Raw genomic sequence first — 18241 nt, 5'->3', positions numbered from 1 at the left:
AAATTCCTTCTTATGATAATAGTAAAAAGGATTATTATTATTGTTAAGGTGGTGAGCAGGCAGAATTATTAGCACGCAGGGCAAAGTGCTTAGCGGTATTTAGCCCGTTGCTACGTTCTGAGTACAAATTCCGCTAGGGTCGACTTTGCCTTTCATCCTTTCGGGGCCGATAAATTATGTAGTAGTGAAACACTAGGGTCAATGTAATCGAATTATCCCCTCTCCAAAAATGGCTGCCCTTGTGGAAAAATTTGAAATCATTATTATTATTATTATTATTATTATTATTATTATTATTATTATTATTATTATTATTATTATTATTAGACAAGATGAGGAGCGCGATGCGATGGCAACAGATAATTTTATTGATTGAACGATATTTCGACAGCAAGCCTGTCTTTGTAGAGTTCAAAATAAAAATCTGGTCAACAGAACAATTAAACAAAAGATTTAATGGGCACAGATATGACGTCAGTCACATCAACAGTAGTTCGTAGGAACTTGCTGAACATTTTGCTTCAAAGGGCTGAAATTTTGAAAAAGACTTGAAAGCGCATAGTCTCAGAAAATATTCTGAATCTGCTTCACTTTCAATACTCAAAATGCATGAGGAGAAATGTTTGCCGGTTATTAACATCACACCTTGGATTTACAAAAAACTATTTGATTAAATATTCTTCTTTTTCCGTTTCTGTTTTCTTTTCTTTTTTTTCTCGTTATTTTTTTCTGTCTTTTCCTTTTCGCCAGTTATAAAATCGAAACTTAAAGACTGATGATTTCATTCCATCAACTTGTGGATGCTGGTTTCTCGCGTTCATATTTTAAATTTGAATTCTATAATTTTGAATTTTTATCACCTTCTATTTTGAACTCGACAGAGACAGGCTGGCTGTCGAAATATCGTTCAACCAATAAAATATCTATTGCAATCACAATGCGCTCTTGGTCTTGTCTGCTTACCTTTGTGAAGAGTTACGTCAATCCTTTTAAAATATTATTATTATTGTTGTTGTTGTTGCTGTTGTTATTGTTTAAGGTGTCGAACTGGTAGAACCGTTAGCACGCCAGACAAAATGCTTAGCGGCATTTCGTCGGTCTTTACGCTCTTACATTCTTTCGGGCGCGATGTAATCGACTCATCCCTTCCCCCGAAATGGCTGCCCTTGTGGAAAAATATGAAATTATTATTATTATTATTATTATTATTATTATTATTATTATTATTATTATTATTATTATTATTATTATTATTATTATTATTATTATTATTATTAGTATCATCATGAAGAGGGCGGTGAGCTGGCAGAATTGTTAGCACGCCAGGCAAAATACTTCGCGGCATTTTGCCCGTCTTTACGTTCTGAGTTCAAATCCTGCCGAGGTCGACTTTGCGTTTCATCCTTTCGGAGTCGATAAATTAAGTACCAGTGAAACACAGGGGTCGATGTAATCGATTAGACCTCACCCCCAAATTCCAGATATTGTACCTTTTGTAGAAAGGGTTATTATTATTAGTAGTAGTAGTACCACATCTTATCGCGAAAGAACTTTGACTGATTGATTCATCAATTGATCAACGGATTAATGATCTAATTGATTGATTATAAAACTAAAGTGAAACATACACAGTTGAGTACTTATATTGGTAGTTTGGCCCTCCCAAAATACAGCAATATTAGACGATAATATTGATTTACTAAATTTTTGTCGGTGATGTTTATATGTGGTCATCCCATTTTAAACCTGTAGTGTAGAACGCAGATTTCACCATACATATACTATGATCTTTTATGTACATATTTATTGTTCCTTTAATCGTATAAGATGATTGGCATCTGAGCATATTATTTTACAGAATACAGAAACAAAACTTCATTGAAAACAGTTAGTGGAAAGGAGAAGCTTCAAACAACTTCGGTCCCACCAAAGGAGGCTCAACCAACATACACAACCTTACCAATTCAAAATGACGTTAATGGATCATCTGTCCTCAAGAAAGGTATGGCATTTTTTCATGTAAACAGTTTGTAAAATTATTTAGTGCTTGACCTGAATATAAATGAATTATTTTCTTCGTGCATTCACGCAAAATGAAGTTTTACTTCTATACCATGGAAATTTCAACCATGTTTCGTAGTTTGCTACCACAACAGCTCCTTTATAAGATCCAGTTAGCTCAAGACATCATCAGGAGGAACCACGTCCGGTTTCGGCCCCTACTCCTCTACCGTTTTGACGTGGCGGGGCCCCTCCTTTCGGAGGTGTCTTCAGCTCTGGTGTTGGGTGCATGTCTTCTTTCACTGTTTGTGACTGTTCTAATTCAACTGTGGAATGTCCCTCGCTATGGTTATTTTCCACGAGGTTCTGGTTACACGTCTTACGGTTCATCAACCCGCGTTGTTGAATTACTTTCTTCTGACATACCTTCCCTTGGTGGATTAGGATCCAGTTAGCTCAAGACATCATCAGGAGGAACCACGTCCGGTTTCGGCCCCTACTCCTCTACCGTTTTGACGTGGCGGGACCCCTCCTTTCGGAGGTGTCTTCAGCTCTGGTGTTGGGTGCATGTCTTCTTTCTTCTATTCCCTGGCCTCTTCGATGCAGCATCAACGAGTATCAGCGTCCGGCTGATCGTCATGTCAAGTTCCCCTTTTTATATCTGCTGCTAGGCTCCAGCAGGCAGCCCCAGCTAGTTGTCACGTGACAACTATTAAAATATCAGGTATCTTGTTTTCTGCTTCACTGGCTATGTAGGTCAACTAAGATACTATACAGGCTGTCCTCATTTAACGACCGAGTTACGTTCCAACAGCCCCGTCGTTAAGCAAATTCGTCGTTGTTTTCTGCTTCACTGGCTATGTAGGTCAACTAAGATACTATACAGGCTGTCCTCATTTAACGACCGAGTTACGTTCCAACAGCCCCGTCGTTAAGCAAATTCGTCGTTGTTTTCTGCTTCACTGGCTATGTAGGTCAACTAAGATACTATACAGGCTGTCCTCATTTAACGACCGAGTTACGTTCCAACAGCCCCGACGTTAATCAAATTCGTCGTTAAACGAATATTCATAGGGTACGTATTTTTTTTTATAGGTATAGTGTACTGTACGTACATATAAAAACAGAATACCGTACTGTATAAAGTATATGCAGTACAGGGCCAAGAATCACTAACATAAATTGTTGAAAAATGAATAAGTAACAGTAAGATTATCACAAGGAAAACCTTAAAAGTTAGGATATGGATACTGTATTATTGTAGCTCAGACATCGTAAGTATGTTTGTGATTCCAAGCCCAGTACATGAGATACCTAATAAACTTTTCTCGGGATTATATAGAAAAGGTTTAAAGGAAACTCAAACATTATAACTTTGTTTTACTTTGGATAAAAATGGAAGAAAGCAACTCATTCTTGACATCAAAATGCATGAAAAATCCCGTCAGTGTTGTTTGCTTTGTTATCTTCTTTATTTCGTCATAAATTTCTTGATCACATCGGAAAAGTTCAGTCGTCTGCCTTTCCATCTTGGAAAATCGCTCAAAATTTGGATCCATCGCCTCAAGTTCTAGCATAGCAGAATTAATCTTCGAGAAAACACACGCTAATCCCTTGACGGTGAACTTCTTTTGTACTTCTTCTGTTCGTTCTTCTTCTTGTTCTTCTTCCACGTGTTGCAATGCTTCCAATTCGATCAAATCTTCTGTAGTTAGCTCGCCCTCTTCATATTCCCCTAACCCTTACCACCCAACTAAAATTTTTGAACTTGTTTGTGTTCTATTATTAAATCAATAATTAATGTGTTTTAGACAATGTTAACTGGATCTTTTATAACGAAATATTTTCATTTGCTCCTGTTTAGGAACTTACATTGGTTGCTATAGAGATCGAGACCCCTATAGAGCGATGAATCGAACCCAACGTTATGTTGCTGCCAGAATGACAGTTGAGTTGTGTATTAAACATTGCTCTAAGTTTCGTTATGCAGGACTGCAATATGGCACAGAATGTTTTTGCTCAAATAATTACGACAGGTTTGTAATAATAATTCCAGTTTTATTATTGTAAATAGTCTCAATACAAAATGCATAGAGTACACCATTCGACAATGAAAAATAAAGTGTATATATATATATATCATCATCATCGATTAACGTTCGCTTTCCCTGCTAGCATGGGTTGGACGATTTGACTGAGGACTGGCGAACCAGATGGCTGCACCAAGTTCCAATCTGACCTGGCAGAGTTTCTACTGCTGGATGCCCTTCCTAACGCCAACTACTCCGAGAGTGTAGTGGGTGCTTTTACGTGTAAAAGAGTAAAAGAGTATATACATATACATATATATATACATATATATATATCATCATCATCATCATCATCATCATCATCGTCATTGTCGTCGTCTTCGTCATTATCATCATCATCGTTTATTATTGTCTAATGACCTCCTACCATGCTGGCATGAGTTGGACGATTTGTCAGGAGCCTGCACCAGACTTCTGTGTCTGTTTTGACAGGGTTTTTACGTCTGGAGTCTGGATGGCCTTCTTAACACCAACCACCCAGTAGAGTGGACTGAGTGCTGTTTACGTGGCAGAAGCACATGCGTGATGAGTTTTAGCATGGTTTTTACAGCGGGATGTCATTCCAAATGCCAACCAATTTACAGTGTGGTCTGGATGCTTTTTACGTAGCATCACATGTATGTATGTATGTATGTATGTATGTATGTATGTATATATATATATATATATATATATATATATATATATATATATATATATATATATATATATATGTATATGTTACATATATTAACGTTTGGTTTTATATCTAATTATAACAAAAACAAATTTTACATTAAACCGAATTATTGTTGAACACCGGTATTTCTCCATTTTTTTGGCTTACCAGCATCATGTATCTGAATCGAATCCGGGACGAATTGAATCGCCAGTTTATGACTATGTATAAATAATGTAAAAATAATGTGAAAACTATGTGCTGGTATTCCATGGTGATGCTCACATAAGATTAAATTTGATGGCAAATTAAAAGCAGCGCTACTGTTGTAAACATTATCAACCGCACATACTGAATGTGTGTGTTTTTGATTATTCGCCGGCTCGCTGCAGTTTAGTACCTTGGGGACGGGTTCCTCATTACACTCAGTATTCAAGTACTTCTAAGTCATAGATAGATAAGACAACTTGCCTCCAATCGAATTCAGGAGTGGTGGATATAGATATTTCGCCATTTTTGCGGCATATTGATATCACGTATCTGGATAGAATCGGGAAACGTATCGAATCGCCCGTCTATAACTATATAAATAGTGTAAAAGCTATAAAAAGCTATTTGCTGTATGCCACATTGATGCATGCGTATACCGCAGTGAACAGGCAAACAAACAAACACACTGTCAGTAATATTTACAACGCTAGCGTTGCTTTTAATTCATTAAAGAATTTAAACTTACGTATGCTTCAGTATCTATATATATATAAAACTGAGAATGTGTGTGTGTGTGTGTGTGTGTGTGTGTGTGTGTGTGTGTGTGTGTGTGTGTGTGTGTGTGTATCACTAAAACTAAAAAAACTACCCAACCGATTTCTTTCAAATTTTACACATACACAACTTAGTGTCCAAGAAGTGTCATGGGCCAAAGACATTTTCAACTTCAAGCCTAATGCGAGCCCGGAGCAATCTCTTAGACTGTTTCGGTATTACGCGTCAAAAGTGAAACAATAATATCCTTTAAATTTTGGATTATACATACATAATACCTACAAACACGTGTGTGTGTGTGATTACATTACGAGGTTCACCAAGTCGTTGCATACGAGTTTCTGATGATCACTGAAGTGATAATAGTTAGAGAAATTAACATTATATCAAATTAATTGCACATTGTTTTCAACAATAACTGATAAACCAGCGATGGTGAAACCGTGTCATACGTAATCATATAAGTTTCAATTTGAAATACTTTCATTGAAGTATACTAGTAGGTCTTAGGTTACTGAGACACCTTTTCTTTATTTATTTGCATTACATTCGTGTATATATATATATATATATATATATATATATATATATATATATATATATATATTTAAATACTCCATGCATAGATTGATGCAGACATATCTACTCGTATGAGATTCTGAATTCTTAAACATATTTAGATACGGAAAGTCTGGTTATTGCTGGGCAAAGTGTTCTGGAAATACATCGCAAATTTGTGGCGGAAATCTAGTAAACAGTGTTTACAGCACCGGAGAAATTGGAAGTTTTGGAGTTTATGAAGGTAAATATGACTTCTTTGCCCCTTTGTTGTTACTGCTTGCAGTACGATATTTTGAGGTTTAGGCAAATTTGTTTTTGTTATTGTAACTATTAGCAGAATTTCGTCCGTCTGTACGTTGTAGTCCACCGTGGTCGACTTTGTCTTTCATCCTTGGGTGTGGATAAAATAAGTACCAGTTGAGCGTTGGGGGTCAATGTAATTGACTTATCCACTACCTTAAAGTTGCTGGCCTTGTGCCAAAATTTGAAACCAATATTATATGTTAAATTTCCTCTTGAGGGAATGGCGGGCATTCTGCCTGAAATTTTCTTGTGCAGAATTTTCGATAAAGTTTTTGCTTTTTTCTTTGTACCTATGTAAGTCCTTGATTTAACCCCGTATTTGATCAGCTTGGTGAATTTACTAAAAACAGAGAAATGAGAGGAAAAGAAAATGGACGCTCGTCATATTTCCACTCTTAATATATTAGAAGTAACGGAAGGCGGCGAGCTGGTAGAGTCGTTAGCACGCCGGGCAAAATGCTTAGCGGCATTTCGTCAGTCTTTATATTCTGAGTTTAAATTCCACCGAGGTTGACTTAGCATTTCTTCCTTACGAGTCGATAAAATAAGTGCCTTCTCTCAGGAACAGCTGGCCTTGTGCCAAAATTTGAAAGCAATATATTAGAACAAATAAATGTTCAATAGTTTTATGTGACTTGCGTTCAAAATCTTGTTTTGCTTATTCTGAAATTTCTTAAAGTACTTACACGTACACAGAGAGCAAGGTGGTCGGCTTCACTGACCACGTTTTTATGGTCCATACGCATGCTTCGTAGACAGGAAATCGAGTACTGGAAGCTAAACACATCGTTCTCAGCTCGCCAAGCTTACAAATATAAGTGAATTAGTTAAATTGCAAGCTGGAAGAAACATGAGCGCATTGGACAAAATGCTTAGTGACATATCTTCTAGTTCTGAGTTCAAATAACACTGCAGTCAACCTTGCCTTTCATTTATTCGGGGTCGATAATATAGATTACCAGTTACAACCTCGAGTCGATGTATTTGACTAAACTCCTCCCACAAAATTTCAAGCCCTGTGCTTATAGCAGAAAAGAGGCAGAATCGTCACTACACTGGGGGGGAAAAAAAAGGTTTAGCGCCATTTCTTCCAATTTTACGTTTTGTGTTCAAATGCTGCCGGTGTTGATGTCACCTTTCATCATCTCGGGTTCAATAAAATAAATGCCAGTTGGACTCTTGAATCTAAATTACCGGCCTTGAAATCTGAAACTATTATTATTATTATTATTATTATTATTATTATTATTATTATTATTATTATTATTATTATTATTATTATTATTATCACAAAGGCGGCGAGCTGGCAGATTTGTTAACACACCGGACAAAACGCTTCGCGGCATTTCGTCCGTCTTTACGTTCTGAGTTCAGATTTCGCCGAGGTCGACTTTGCCTTTCATCTTTCGGGGGCGATAGATTAAGTACCAGTCAAGTACTGAGGGTCGATATGATCAACTCATCTCCTCACCCAAATTTCAGGTCTTGTGCCTATAATAGAAAGTATTATTATTATCATTACTACTACTACTACTACTACTACTACTACTACTACTACTACTACTACTACTACTACTCTTCTTCTTCTTTCATCCTTTGCCTGGTCGATAAAATAAGTAGCAGTTGAAGGCCGTGGTGGGTGGTCAGTGTATTCGATTAGCTCCCTCTCTAAAATATCGAGATTTGTGCCTAACGTAGAAAGGATTATTAAGGAACCTAGCTTTCAGAATCTTTAGCACACCGGACAAGATTCTTAGCAGCATTTTGTCCGCCTTTACATTCTGAATTTAAACTCCCTCCGAGGTCGACTTTGAATTTCATCCTATCGATGAAATAAGTACCGGTTGAGTTTGGGGGTCAGTGTAATCGACTAGAATCCGACCTCCAAGTTTCAGGCCTTAACCCTATAGTAAAAAGAATACCAGTGCTGTTGTTGTTGTTGTTGTTGTTAGTGTTAGTAGCAGTAGTTGTAGCAGCAGCAGGGCAGTGGCGGCCGCGGCAGCAACTGAATCCTAATTTATATAAATGTTTTGTTTATTTACTCATTGTAATTCTCTATGTCTTAATTTATCTTCATTTGTTTTCTTCATGAAGGTTCTTATCTCGGTTGCTGGTTGGATGACAACCCATTCGGAAACATGGAAGGTTCTAGTATCCGCATTAGAAACATGACTGTTGACGTGTGTTTGGCATTTTGCAGGATAGAAGGATATGATTTTGCTGGTTTACAAAAAGGATTGGAATGTTATTGCAGAAATAAGTACAAAACCATTCTTCAAGCTGAAAGTTTCTGTTACCTTCCTTGTTCGGGAAACTCCCTTGCAGCATGTGGAGGGCATTCGAGAAATTCGGTATTTTCAGTTACAGGAAAATATTAAATTTCGTCTTTAAATTCTATAAATATTACAACCAAAACGTGAAATATAATATTAAACCTTACCGATATATCTTTATCAGTATATTTGGGTTATTATTGTTAATGAATATTATTTCAACATTATGAACATTATTATAATGTATGATAATCCACAGCTCATATAATATTAAATTCTTTGCTGAATAGCTCGGAGTTCGAATTCGAAGGAGGTTGTTCATTCCTCCCGGTTCGATAAAATTATAACACAATAAAATACAGATCCAAATCAATTGAATATTTCACTTTTACATAATTTACCTCGTGCCTATCAAAATATGTTATATTACTCTATAAATATATTTTCTCAAGGAACATTTCAGCATTGTCTAATAAAGTGACAATTGTTTCTTGTCAGACCAGTTTTCATTTCTTTATTAATCTATTTATTTATCATTTCTGGAGCGTATGATTGTGTGTGTGTGTGTGTGTGTGTGTGTGTGTGTGTGTGTGTGTGTGTGTTTTAAGGTTATGTAGATTGATGTATGTGATGGCGCTTACGAAGTACATCAGATGAGAAAAATAAGGTTAAAGTCAATATTGGACGTTTTACTTTGTTGTTGCAAATGACTATAGCTTGAACAGCAGGAGTCCTACCCATTTTATAAGTGAGAAAAGGCTAAACTTTGAAAGGTTTTTAGTTCTCAGATGTGTCTTAATTACAAACAGTCTTCTCAAAGAAGTCTATTTTCTGAGTCGCGTCTACTTATCCGAGGAAAATGTCATATCTCACTCAAACTATCTGAAAAGTTTAAAGTCTTCTGAAAGCTGTGAGTTATGCTCTTTCTGAACAAAACATAGAACGTCATTTCAAAATTTTCCCCATGCTTATGGTTTTCCCATGCTCTACCAATTATTTACGCTTAAAATATATTTTAAGTTGTGATTGCATGCAAATTTTACAAATATATTTCATCAATTTGTGAATCTGAAAAAGATTGACACTTTTGCTGACGCTTAAATAAGGTACATATATAGATACTTAAAATAGATAACATTAAACCACTCCAACGTGCCTGTTAACATACTTTGTGAGCACCTTAAGAAATGACATCAACAACACAGTTTTCTTAATGTTTATCGTCTTTAAAAAAATATAGAGAATTTCAATGAAGAATATTAATCTTCAAATGATAAGTGTTTATCTACGAAATTAACCTAAAATCACTTCTTGATTTTAGGCTAAGTACTTGCTATTTGATACTAATGTAGTGAAACTAACACCTCGATCGCCATTACAAACAAAACTACCTATCGCCATTAGATACAAAACTGCTATCGCCATTCTTCTCATTTAAATATAAACGAACGCGAACGTAGCGGAAAACATTAACCTTGTCATCACGTGACTGATCATTATTCGAATCGGCAAATTCTTCGAACCTTTCCCGCCAGAACGCAAACTGACCAATCACGGCCCCTAATAAGGTCACGTGATAGAGTATTAAACTGAAGCCATCGGGAGCCAATAGTTTGTTATAAATAGCTTTAACTCGGCGGCCAAATTTTTCTCGATCCAGTTTCTCTTTGAGATCTGTTCCGTGTACCACACGACAGCAGCAGCAACAAATAGCCAGCGACCACTTCAACAGCTTCGTCCAGCCAACGATGACCACCGCCGTCGCCACATCAGCAACAAGAGTCTACGACTACTAACCAGCACCATCGTCATGACCAACACGATTACTACCAAGCAGACTCTACACCAGCGTCAACACGACTTACTATGTACACCAAACTAAACCACCGCGGCACACATCTCTCTCTTCGATTCTGTTAGGTGACTTAGCTTCACCACGATAATAACAGACAAGAGATCTCAGCCTGCGATAAACGTCTGTCCTCAAGGCCCTGGCATCGAAGCCAAAACACAACTAGTGATAAGCTCTGCCAAACGACGAACATCTGTATAACAAGAATCACGGCCCGGCATCGATGCCACGACATCACAACTAGTGATCAGCTCTGCCACACTCAGCCCCTTCACTTCAGATACAGAACTTTTCCTATAGTGTACTAAAGAACTGGTATAATTGCTCATGTGTTATTGACTATCTTTCCATCTGCTGTAATAACTCACACACATGTATCACTCACATACATACTTTTCTTTGTATGACGGCCTATCTTTGATTATGTTATTATATGTCGCATTCACACTCTCACACAGACATACATCTTTAACGCTACAATAAATATCTCTGTTATTCATCTAATACGGTTGTGGTCTTTCATTACTGGTCATCTATGTTATCGTAGCATAACATATCATGTATATCATTATTGATATATAATAATTGTGTGTTCGACCGTGTGACACGTTTAAATAAAAGGAGTCCTCTGTTTTTCCATTCGTCACCATTTCTCCTTTTTGAGTTCGCACGGTCGTCCCTTACACTGAGTTACCTACTAGCTGTTTGACATGGTCTTAATTTATTATTTGCACGCAGGTTGATGTCAGGTGACGTTTGTGTTTCTCAGCCATTTCTTTTTTATCTATGGACCGCTTAGATTCCGATTTTACACGAATGTAACCTCATAGCCATTTGATGTTTAAACAAATCATAATATATTTTTATAATATATAGGCGCAGGAGTGGCTGTATGGTAAGTAGCTTGCTTACCAACCACATGGTTCCGGGTTCAGTCCCACTGCGTGGCACCTTGGGCAAGTGTCTTCTACTATAGCCTCGGGCCGACCAAAGCCTTGTGAGTGGATTTGGTAGACGGAAACTGAAAGAAGCCCGTCGTATATATGTATATATATATATATATATATATATATATATATATATATATATATATATATATATATATATATATATATATATGTGTGTGTGTGTGTGTGTGTGTATGTATGTATGTGTGTTTGCGTGTCTGTGTTTGTCCCCCACCATTGCTTGACAACCGATGGTGGTGTGTTTACGTCCCCGTAACTTAGCGGTTCGGCAAAAGAGATCGATAGAATAAGTACTAGGCTTACAAAGAATAAGTTCTGGGGTCGATTTGCTCGACTAAAAGCGGTGCTCCAGCATGGCCGCAGTCAAATGACTGAAACAAGTAAAAGAGTAAAAGAGTAAAAGAGATAGTTAGGAATTGTATAAGAAGAAATCGTAAAAATATTTTGTGTATTGTATAGAAGTATAACCAATCTATCGTAGATACATTTTAACCACAAAATCTTATATGAACCCCTAAAGGCCTTTTGGACCGTGCTTGAGTACCAATGGGTCAGGTTATGATAATCTTCTACAGCTCATACATTAAATTTTCTGCTGAATAGCTAGGAGTTCGAATTCCGAGGAGTTTGTTCATTCTTACCGGTTCGATAAAATTATATCACAACAAAATACTGATTCAAATCAACGGAATATTTCATCTTTACATACTTATTTTATTGATCCCGAAAGAATGAAGGGCGAAGTCGACCACGGCGGAATTTGAACACAGAATGTAGCGGTAGACGAAATACCTATTTCTTTATTGCCCACAAGGGGCTACACAGAGAGGGGACAAACAAGGACAGACAAACGGATTAAGTCGATTATATTGACTCCAGTGCGTAACTGGTACTTAATTCATCGACCCCGAAAGGATGAAAGGCAAAGTCGACCTCGGCGGAATTTGAACTCAGAACGTAACGGCAGACGAAGTACCGCTAAGCATTTCACCCGGTGTGCTAACGATTCTGCCAGCTCGCCGCCTTTATAATAATCCTTTCTGCCAGCTCACCACACTGCTACTACTACTACTACTATTGCTACTACTACTATTGCTACTACTACTACTACTAATAATAATTCTTTCTAATATAGGTACAAGGCTTGAAATTTGGAAGGATGAGGAAAGTCGATCACATCGGTTCGGCACTGGTGCATGACTGGTACCTAATTTACCGACCCCGTGAGGACAAAAGGCAAAGTCGACCTCGGCGGAATCTGAACTCAGAACGTAGCGACTGGCTAAATACCACTAAGCATTTCGCAGGCGTGCTAACGTTTCTGCCAGCTCGCCACCTTAATACCTCTTTCGAAATTGCTCGATTATGTACAATATGGTTATAAAATGTTTAAAAAAAAATATAAATCATCTCTTTTACATGGATGATTTAAAGCTCTTTGCAAAAAATGATCAACAACTACAGGGCTCACTAGCAATTGTTAAACAATTCAGTGATGACATCAGGATGCAATTTGGCCTCGATAAATGTGTAAAAGCTACCTTTATCAAAGGGAAAATGACAGAAACATTTAACGTTAACTTGACCAGCAGAATGTCATAAAAGAGTTAGAACCAGCGGAGAGCTACAAATACCTAGGGGTAATTGAAGGGAACGGAATCAAACATGCAGTGATGAGAGAAAGGATCAGAAGAGAATGTTATCGCAGGGTAAGGGCAATATTCAAGACAGAGCTAAATGCAAGAAACTAGATCGAAGCGATCAATAATTTTGCCATCCCGGTCGTGACTTACAGTCTCAATATCATTAACTGGTCAATTACTGAAATATGTAATCTTGATTGAAAAATACGAAAATTATTGACAATGCATGAAATCCACCACCCTAAGGCAGATATAGAACGACTTTACCTGTCAAGAAAAGAGGGTGGCCGCGAACTTTTACAACTGGAACTAACAATGAAGATTGTCACAATTGGCCTAGACACCTACCTGAAAAACTCTGATGACTGGATATTAAAACTTGTTTTAAAGCATGAAAACAAGACAGCATTATACTCAATAACAAAACAGGCAAAGGAATATCTAAGTGAATTGCAAATACGACATATTCCAGAATTAGACGTACTGGAAACAAGCACAAAAAAAGCTAAGTGTATGAAAACCCGTGCTAAAATTGCTGCCTTAGATATTCTTACTGATAAATGGTAAATAAAAAAAGCCTCTCAATGGCAAATACCAACAGAGAGCTAGTAATGCCGATGTTGACAAAGCCCTTACCCATCAACGGTTAATGGCTTCTGGCTTCAAATCAGAAACAGACGGGTTTATCATAGCAGCCCAAGATCAATGCCTACCTACAAGAAACTACCAGGCCAACATATTAAAGAACGGCAGCTGCCCAACATGTGTATGCAAACAACAAAATGAAACCATTGATCATGTTGTCTCCATGTGCAGTCTTCTTGCGCCTGCAGAGTATCTCAACAGACGTGATAGAGCAGTACAGTATATTCACTGGGTAATTTGCAAAAACTTGAACCTGCCCCATCATAAAAAAAACTGGTGGGAACACAAACCACTTCCAGTACTTGAAAATGATCACATCTCACTCCTCTGGAACTTCACCGTTCAAACTGACAGAAAGATAGATGCGAATAGGCCAGACATTGTATTGAAAGACTTTAGACAAAAATCATGCCTCCTCATTAATATGACTTCACAATCGATATAAATGTATCTGTCGAGACCTACCAAAAACTGAGCAAGTTCAAAGATCTCGAAACAGAAATTGGTAAAATGTGGAACCTCAAGACTAAAACAATACTTGTTGTCATAGGTGCCCAGGGAATGATAGCAAAAGGGACTGATTCCTACCTAGCTCAGATACCAGGAAACGCTAAAGTGGCAGAAATTCAAAAGATAGTGCTCATGAGAACTGCCCATATCCTACGTAAAATACCATCTATGTAATCTCAAATAGAAACAGGAGTGGTATCTTCCAAGGGGACTGCCTGTCCCCACTGATCTTTGTACTGTGCATGATACCACTAACAGTAATTCTGAGGAAAGCAAAGTCTGGGTATGTATTCAAAAGCCGCCAACAAAAAGTCAACCACTTGTTAATCATGGATGACCTCAAACTTTATGGCAAAAATGAATCCCAAGTCAGTTCTCTCGCCGATACGGTGTATACTCTCAGTGCTGATACCAGAATGAAGTTTGGACTGAAAAAGTGTGGTGTGTTAGTCTTGAAGAGAGGCAAAATTAAATGTACGGACCGGCTAGCGATACTGTCGGGGGAAGTTATAAAACATATAGAAGAGACGGGCTATAAGTACTTGGGGAATTCAAGGAGAAAGAAATGACAGAAAAATCTAAGGTGGAGCACTTGCGCAGGGCGGAATAAGATTGAAACTATCAACACTTGGGCGGTTTCACACCTTTGATATGGAGCAGGGGTAATCGCATGGACAGTAGACGAACTAAACAGCTTAGACAGAAAGACATGAAAGTTGCTGACTAGATATGGGATACCTCACCCAAAGAGTGACACAGGCAGACTGTATATACCAAGAAAAAGAGGGAGAACATGACTGATTGGATGTGAACACAGCGTTAGAGCAGAAGAAAACAACATTGCATGGTATGTAAAAAATGCCTCAGAACCACTATTATTGGAAGTAAGAAGGTCAGGCTTGTGTAGGACGGAAGATTGCAAAGATAAAGCTCTGTACAAGCACTTGAGAATGAATGAAACTGAAAATAGGTCTTCATAGGAATGTTGAAAATAAGACACAGAGATAAAAGATGGCTATGGATGATTAAAAGTGATTTAAAACCAGAAACGAAGGCTCTAATCTGTGATGCCCAAGAGCAAGCATTAAGAACGAATTACATCAAATACAGGATAGACAACACATCAGAAAGTGATAAATGCAGAATTCGTGAACAAAATGGTGAAGCCATATGGCATATTAACAGTCAATGTACGCCACCAGCTCAGAAAGAATATAAGAGACGTCATGACAATATATCAAGGATTGTCCATTGGACACTTTGCAACAAGTATGGACTTGACAGAACAATTAAGTGGCATGAACATAAACCCGAAGGCATCATCGAAAATGATAATGCAAAGATTCTATGGGGTTTTATGATTCAGTACGACCATGAGATAGAGAATAGGAAGCCAGACATAGTGTTAATTGAGAAAGAAAGCAAACTATGCTGGATCATAGATATAACATGCCCAGCTGACAGCAAGGCATGTGATAAGGAAGACAGAAAAGTCGATAGATATGACAGGTAAACTTGGGCGACTAAGCATTTGTGGTTGATGAAAAGCCCTGGGAGCAGTGAATAAAAATCTTGAGAAGTAAATGGAACAAATTGGGGTTGCAATAAGGGTGGAGCACTTGCAGAAAACAGCTTGGAACCACTTGAATACTCCGGATGGTGCTCGAAAAATAAGGGGTGTTACCTTAGTTCACTAGTAGTAAACAGCTGGCACCGTAGTACATCTCCAGCGATAGAAGCTGTGCAAAGACAATAAATAATAATAATAATAATAATAATAATAATAATAATAATAATAATAATGATGATAATAATAATAATAATAATAATAATAATAATAATAATAACCCTTTCTATCAGAGACACGAAGCTTGAAATTTTGGAGGATGGAGAAAGTCGATCACATCGACTCCAGTAGCTGACTGGTACTTAATTTATCCACTCTGAAAGGATGAAAGACAAGGTCAACCTTGGCGGAATTTGAACTCAGAACATAAAGACAGGTGAAATGCCGCTAAGTATTTCGCCCAGCGTGCTAACGAATTTGCCAGACTCGAGTTTCTGGGTATTTTCCCGTCCTCAGCGTACGACAATCGCCAATCTTGAAAAAGTGAAAACAAGATCAGGGAATAATTTCACTGGAAAAAGTTATATATATTTGCAAAGGTATATCTTTCGCATCGAAGGTCGGCGATTGTCGTACGCTGAGGACGGGAAAATACCCAGAAACTCGAGTCCGTACGTATCGCAGATCAAGATGGGAAGGATGACTTCCCTTTGCAAATACAGACAGGACACAGATGTGTGTCGATAGCCAGCTGGAGGAGATGTTCTCCTGGGGCTAAAAGCAACAGTAACATCCACCCTTAGGGGTCAGCCACATTTAAGTGGCAAATACACTTCACCTTGTTGTTAGTTTTGTTTACACGCAAAACCCTCACAACAACACACGCTCACACACACATTCTTTGCTCTGTCCTGTGCTGTTCATAATATTTTTCTTAATGTAAACCATTGTGGTTAATAAAGAAATAATCATCATCGTCATCGTCATCATCATCATCATCATCATCGTCATCATCATCTTCGTTATGGTCATCAGTCAGGCAAGCCTCGCTTGACCTCGCTCCGTGGATATTACTCTTTTACTTGTTTCAGTCTTTTGACTGTGGCCATGCTGGAGCACCGCCTTTAGTCGAGCAAATCGACCCCAGGACTTATTCTTTAGAAGCCTAGTACTTATTCTATCAGTCTCTTTTGCCGAGCCGCTAAGCTACGGGGACGTAAACACATCAACATCGGTTGTCAAGCGATGTTGGGTGGACAAACACAGACACACACACACACACACACATATATATATATATATACATATATACGACGGGCTTCTTTCAGTTTCCATCTACCAAATCCACTCACAAGGCTTTGGTCGGCCCGAGGCTATAGTAGAAGACACTTGCCCAAGATGCCACGCAGTGCCCGGCTGAACCCGGAACCATGTGATTGGTAAGCAAGCTACTTACCACAGAAAAGAAAAAAACATAACGGTGTATTTGCACCCTTCAAATTTGTACCATCCTGAACAACAGGTTAACTGCTGTCGAGTGATGAGTTTATTTTCCTGTTTGGTCCCCCAATTTGGTGGGATAGGTCAACTGATTTTGTTTTTCAATTATAATTGCTGACGTTTTCCTCACCAACATGGAGAAAACACAACAAAACACTTGTGACACTCATATGTGAGAGAGGGAAGAGAATGAGGAGCGTCACAAAACGTCAATGCGAGAAAGAGAGAGAGAGAGAGAGAGAGAGAGAGAGAGAAAGAGAGAGCGAGTGTGGCAAACGAATTAGTACCTAAAAAAACAAAATCAAAAAAAAAATAAAAGACGACGACTGTATTTTTGCTGAAAGAAAGAACAAAAAAGACAATAGGGCCAATCTTTTCGAGAAAGATCTCTTAGATCTCCCCCCCCCCACACCACCAAAAATAAAACGGCTCCATTTTCGACAACATTGTTCGAAATAAAAACAGCAATGACCGTGAGAAAAATATTACTGAATATGATAGACATAATGAGCGAATCAAATGCATGGTCATATTCGGAAAATGAATTTCGCGAAACAAGTGCGACCTCCGTTTCAAACGCTTGCATGATCAACTAACAATAGGAGACGGAATTCTATATTTGTGAATTCGAATGTTTGTTCCCTACCAACTACTCGACAGTGTACTTTGCGACAGTCATGGTACACGTTTGGGTATTCAATAAATGCTTAGTAAAATTTCTCTTGAGTTCTAGTGGTCAAACATGTCTCGAGATATGACTACCTTCATTTCCAATTGCACTGCTTGTCAACAGAATCGAAGTACAAAAGACAGTTCGACAGCGATGTGGAATAAGGATGATCCTTGGGAATGTTTTCATATGGAGTGGGCTTTCATGAACAGCGTTGGAAATTAACTTATAGCCG

General features: G+C 38.0%; 1 protein-coding gene and 1 long non-coding RNA gene across 17 annotated transcripts in view; one reads left to right on the top strand and one right to left on the bottom strand.

Annotated features, from left to right (window-relative positions):
* LOC106882324 (uncharacterized) overlaps positions 1-9148 on the top strand; it is a 49190-nt gene extending 40042 nt beyond the window's left edge. For both annotated transcript variants that reach the window (XM_089349753.1, XM_089349752.1), the window contains exons 16-19: positions 1859-2002; positions 3866-4037; positions 6195-6316; positions 8473-9148. In XM_089349753.1, the coding sequence (XP_089205879.1) occupies positions 1859-2002; positions 3866-4037; positions 6195-6316; positions 8473-8756 (722 nt within the window). In that variant the 3' untranslated portion in view covers positions 8757-9148. The remainder of the gene's footprint in view (positions 1-1858; positions 2003-3865; positions 4038-6194; positions 6317-8472) is intronic.
* The window catches only part of LOC149136750 (uncharacterized), a 137513-nt gene that overhangs the window by 113187 nt on the left and 6085 nt on the right, over positions 1-18241 (bottom strand). Inside the window, exon 3 of one of the 15 annotated variants that reach the window (XR_016241253.1) lies at positions 12170-16008. The exons of the other annotated variants lie outside the window; for them this stretch is intronic. This is a non-coding gene — a long non-coding RNA (uncharacterized LOC149136750). Of the gene's footprint in view, positions 1-12169; positions 16009-18241 lie in introns of those variants that run through there. 15 annotated transcript variants of the gene reach the window in all.

Source organism: Octopus bimaculoides, chromosome 3 (genome assembly GCF_046866305.1).
Source record: "Octopus bimaculoides isolate indiv1 chromosome 3, ASM4686630v1, whole genome shotgun sequence".
In the NCBI taxonomy this organism is placed as follows: Eukaryota; Metazoa; Mollusca; class Cephalopoda; order Octopoda; family Octopodidae; genus Octopus; species Octopus bimaculoides.
This window is presented reverse-complemented; position numbering and strand designations above follow the sequence as displayed.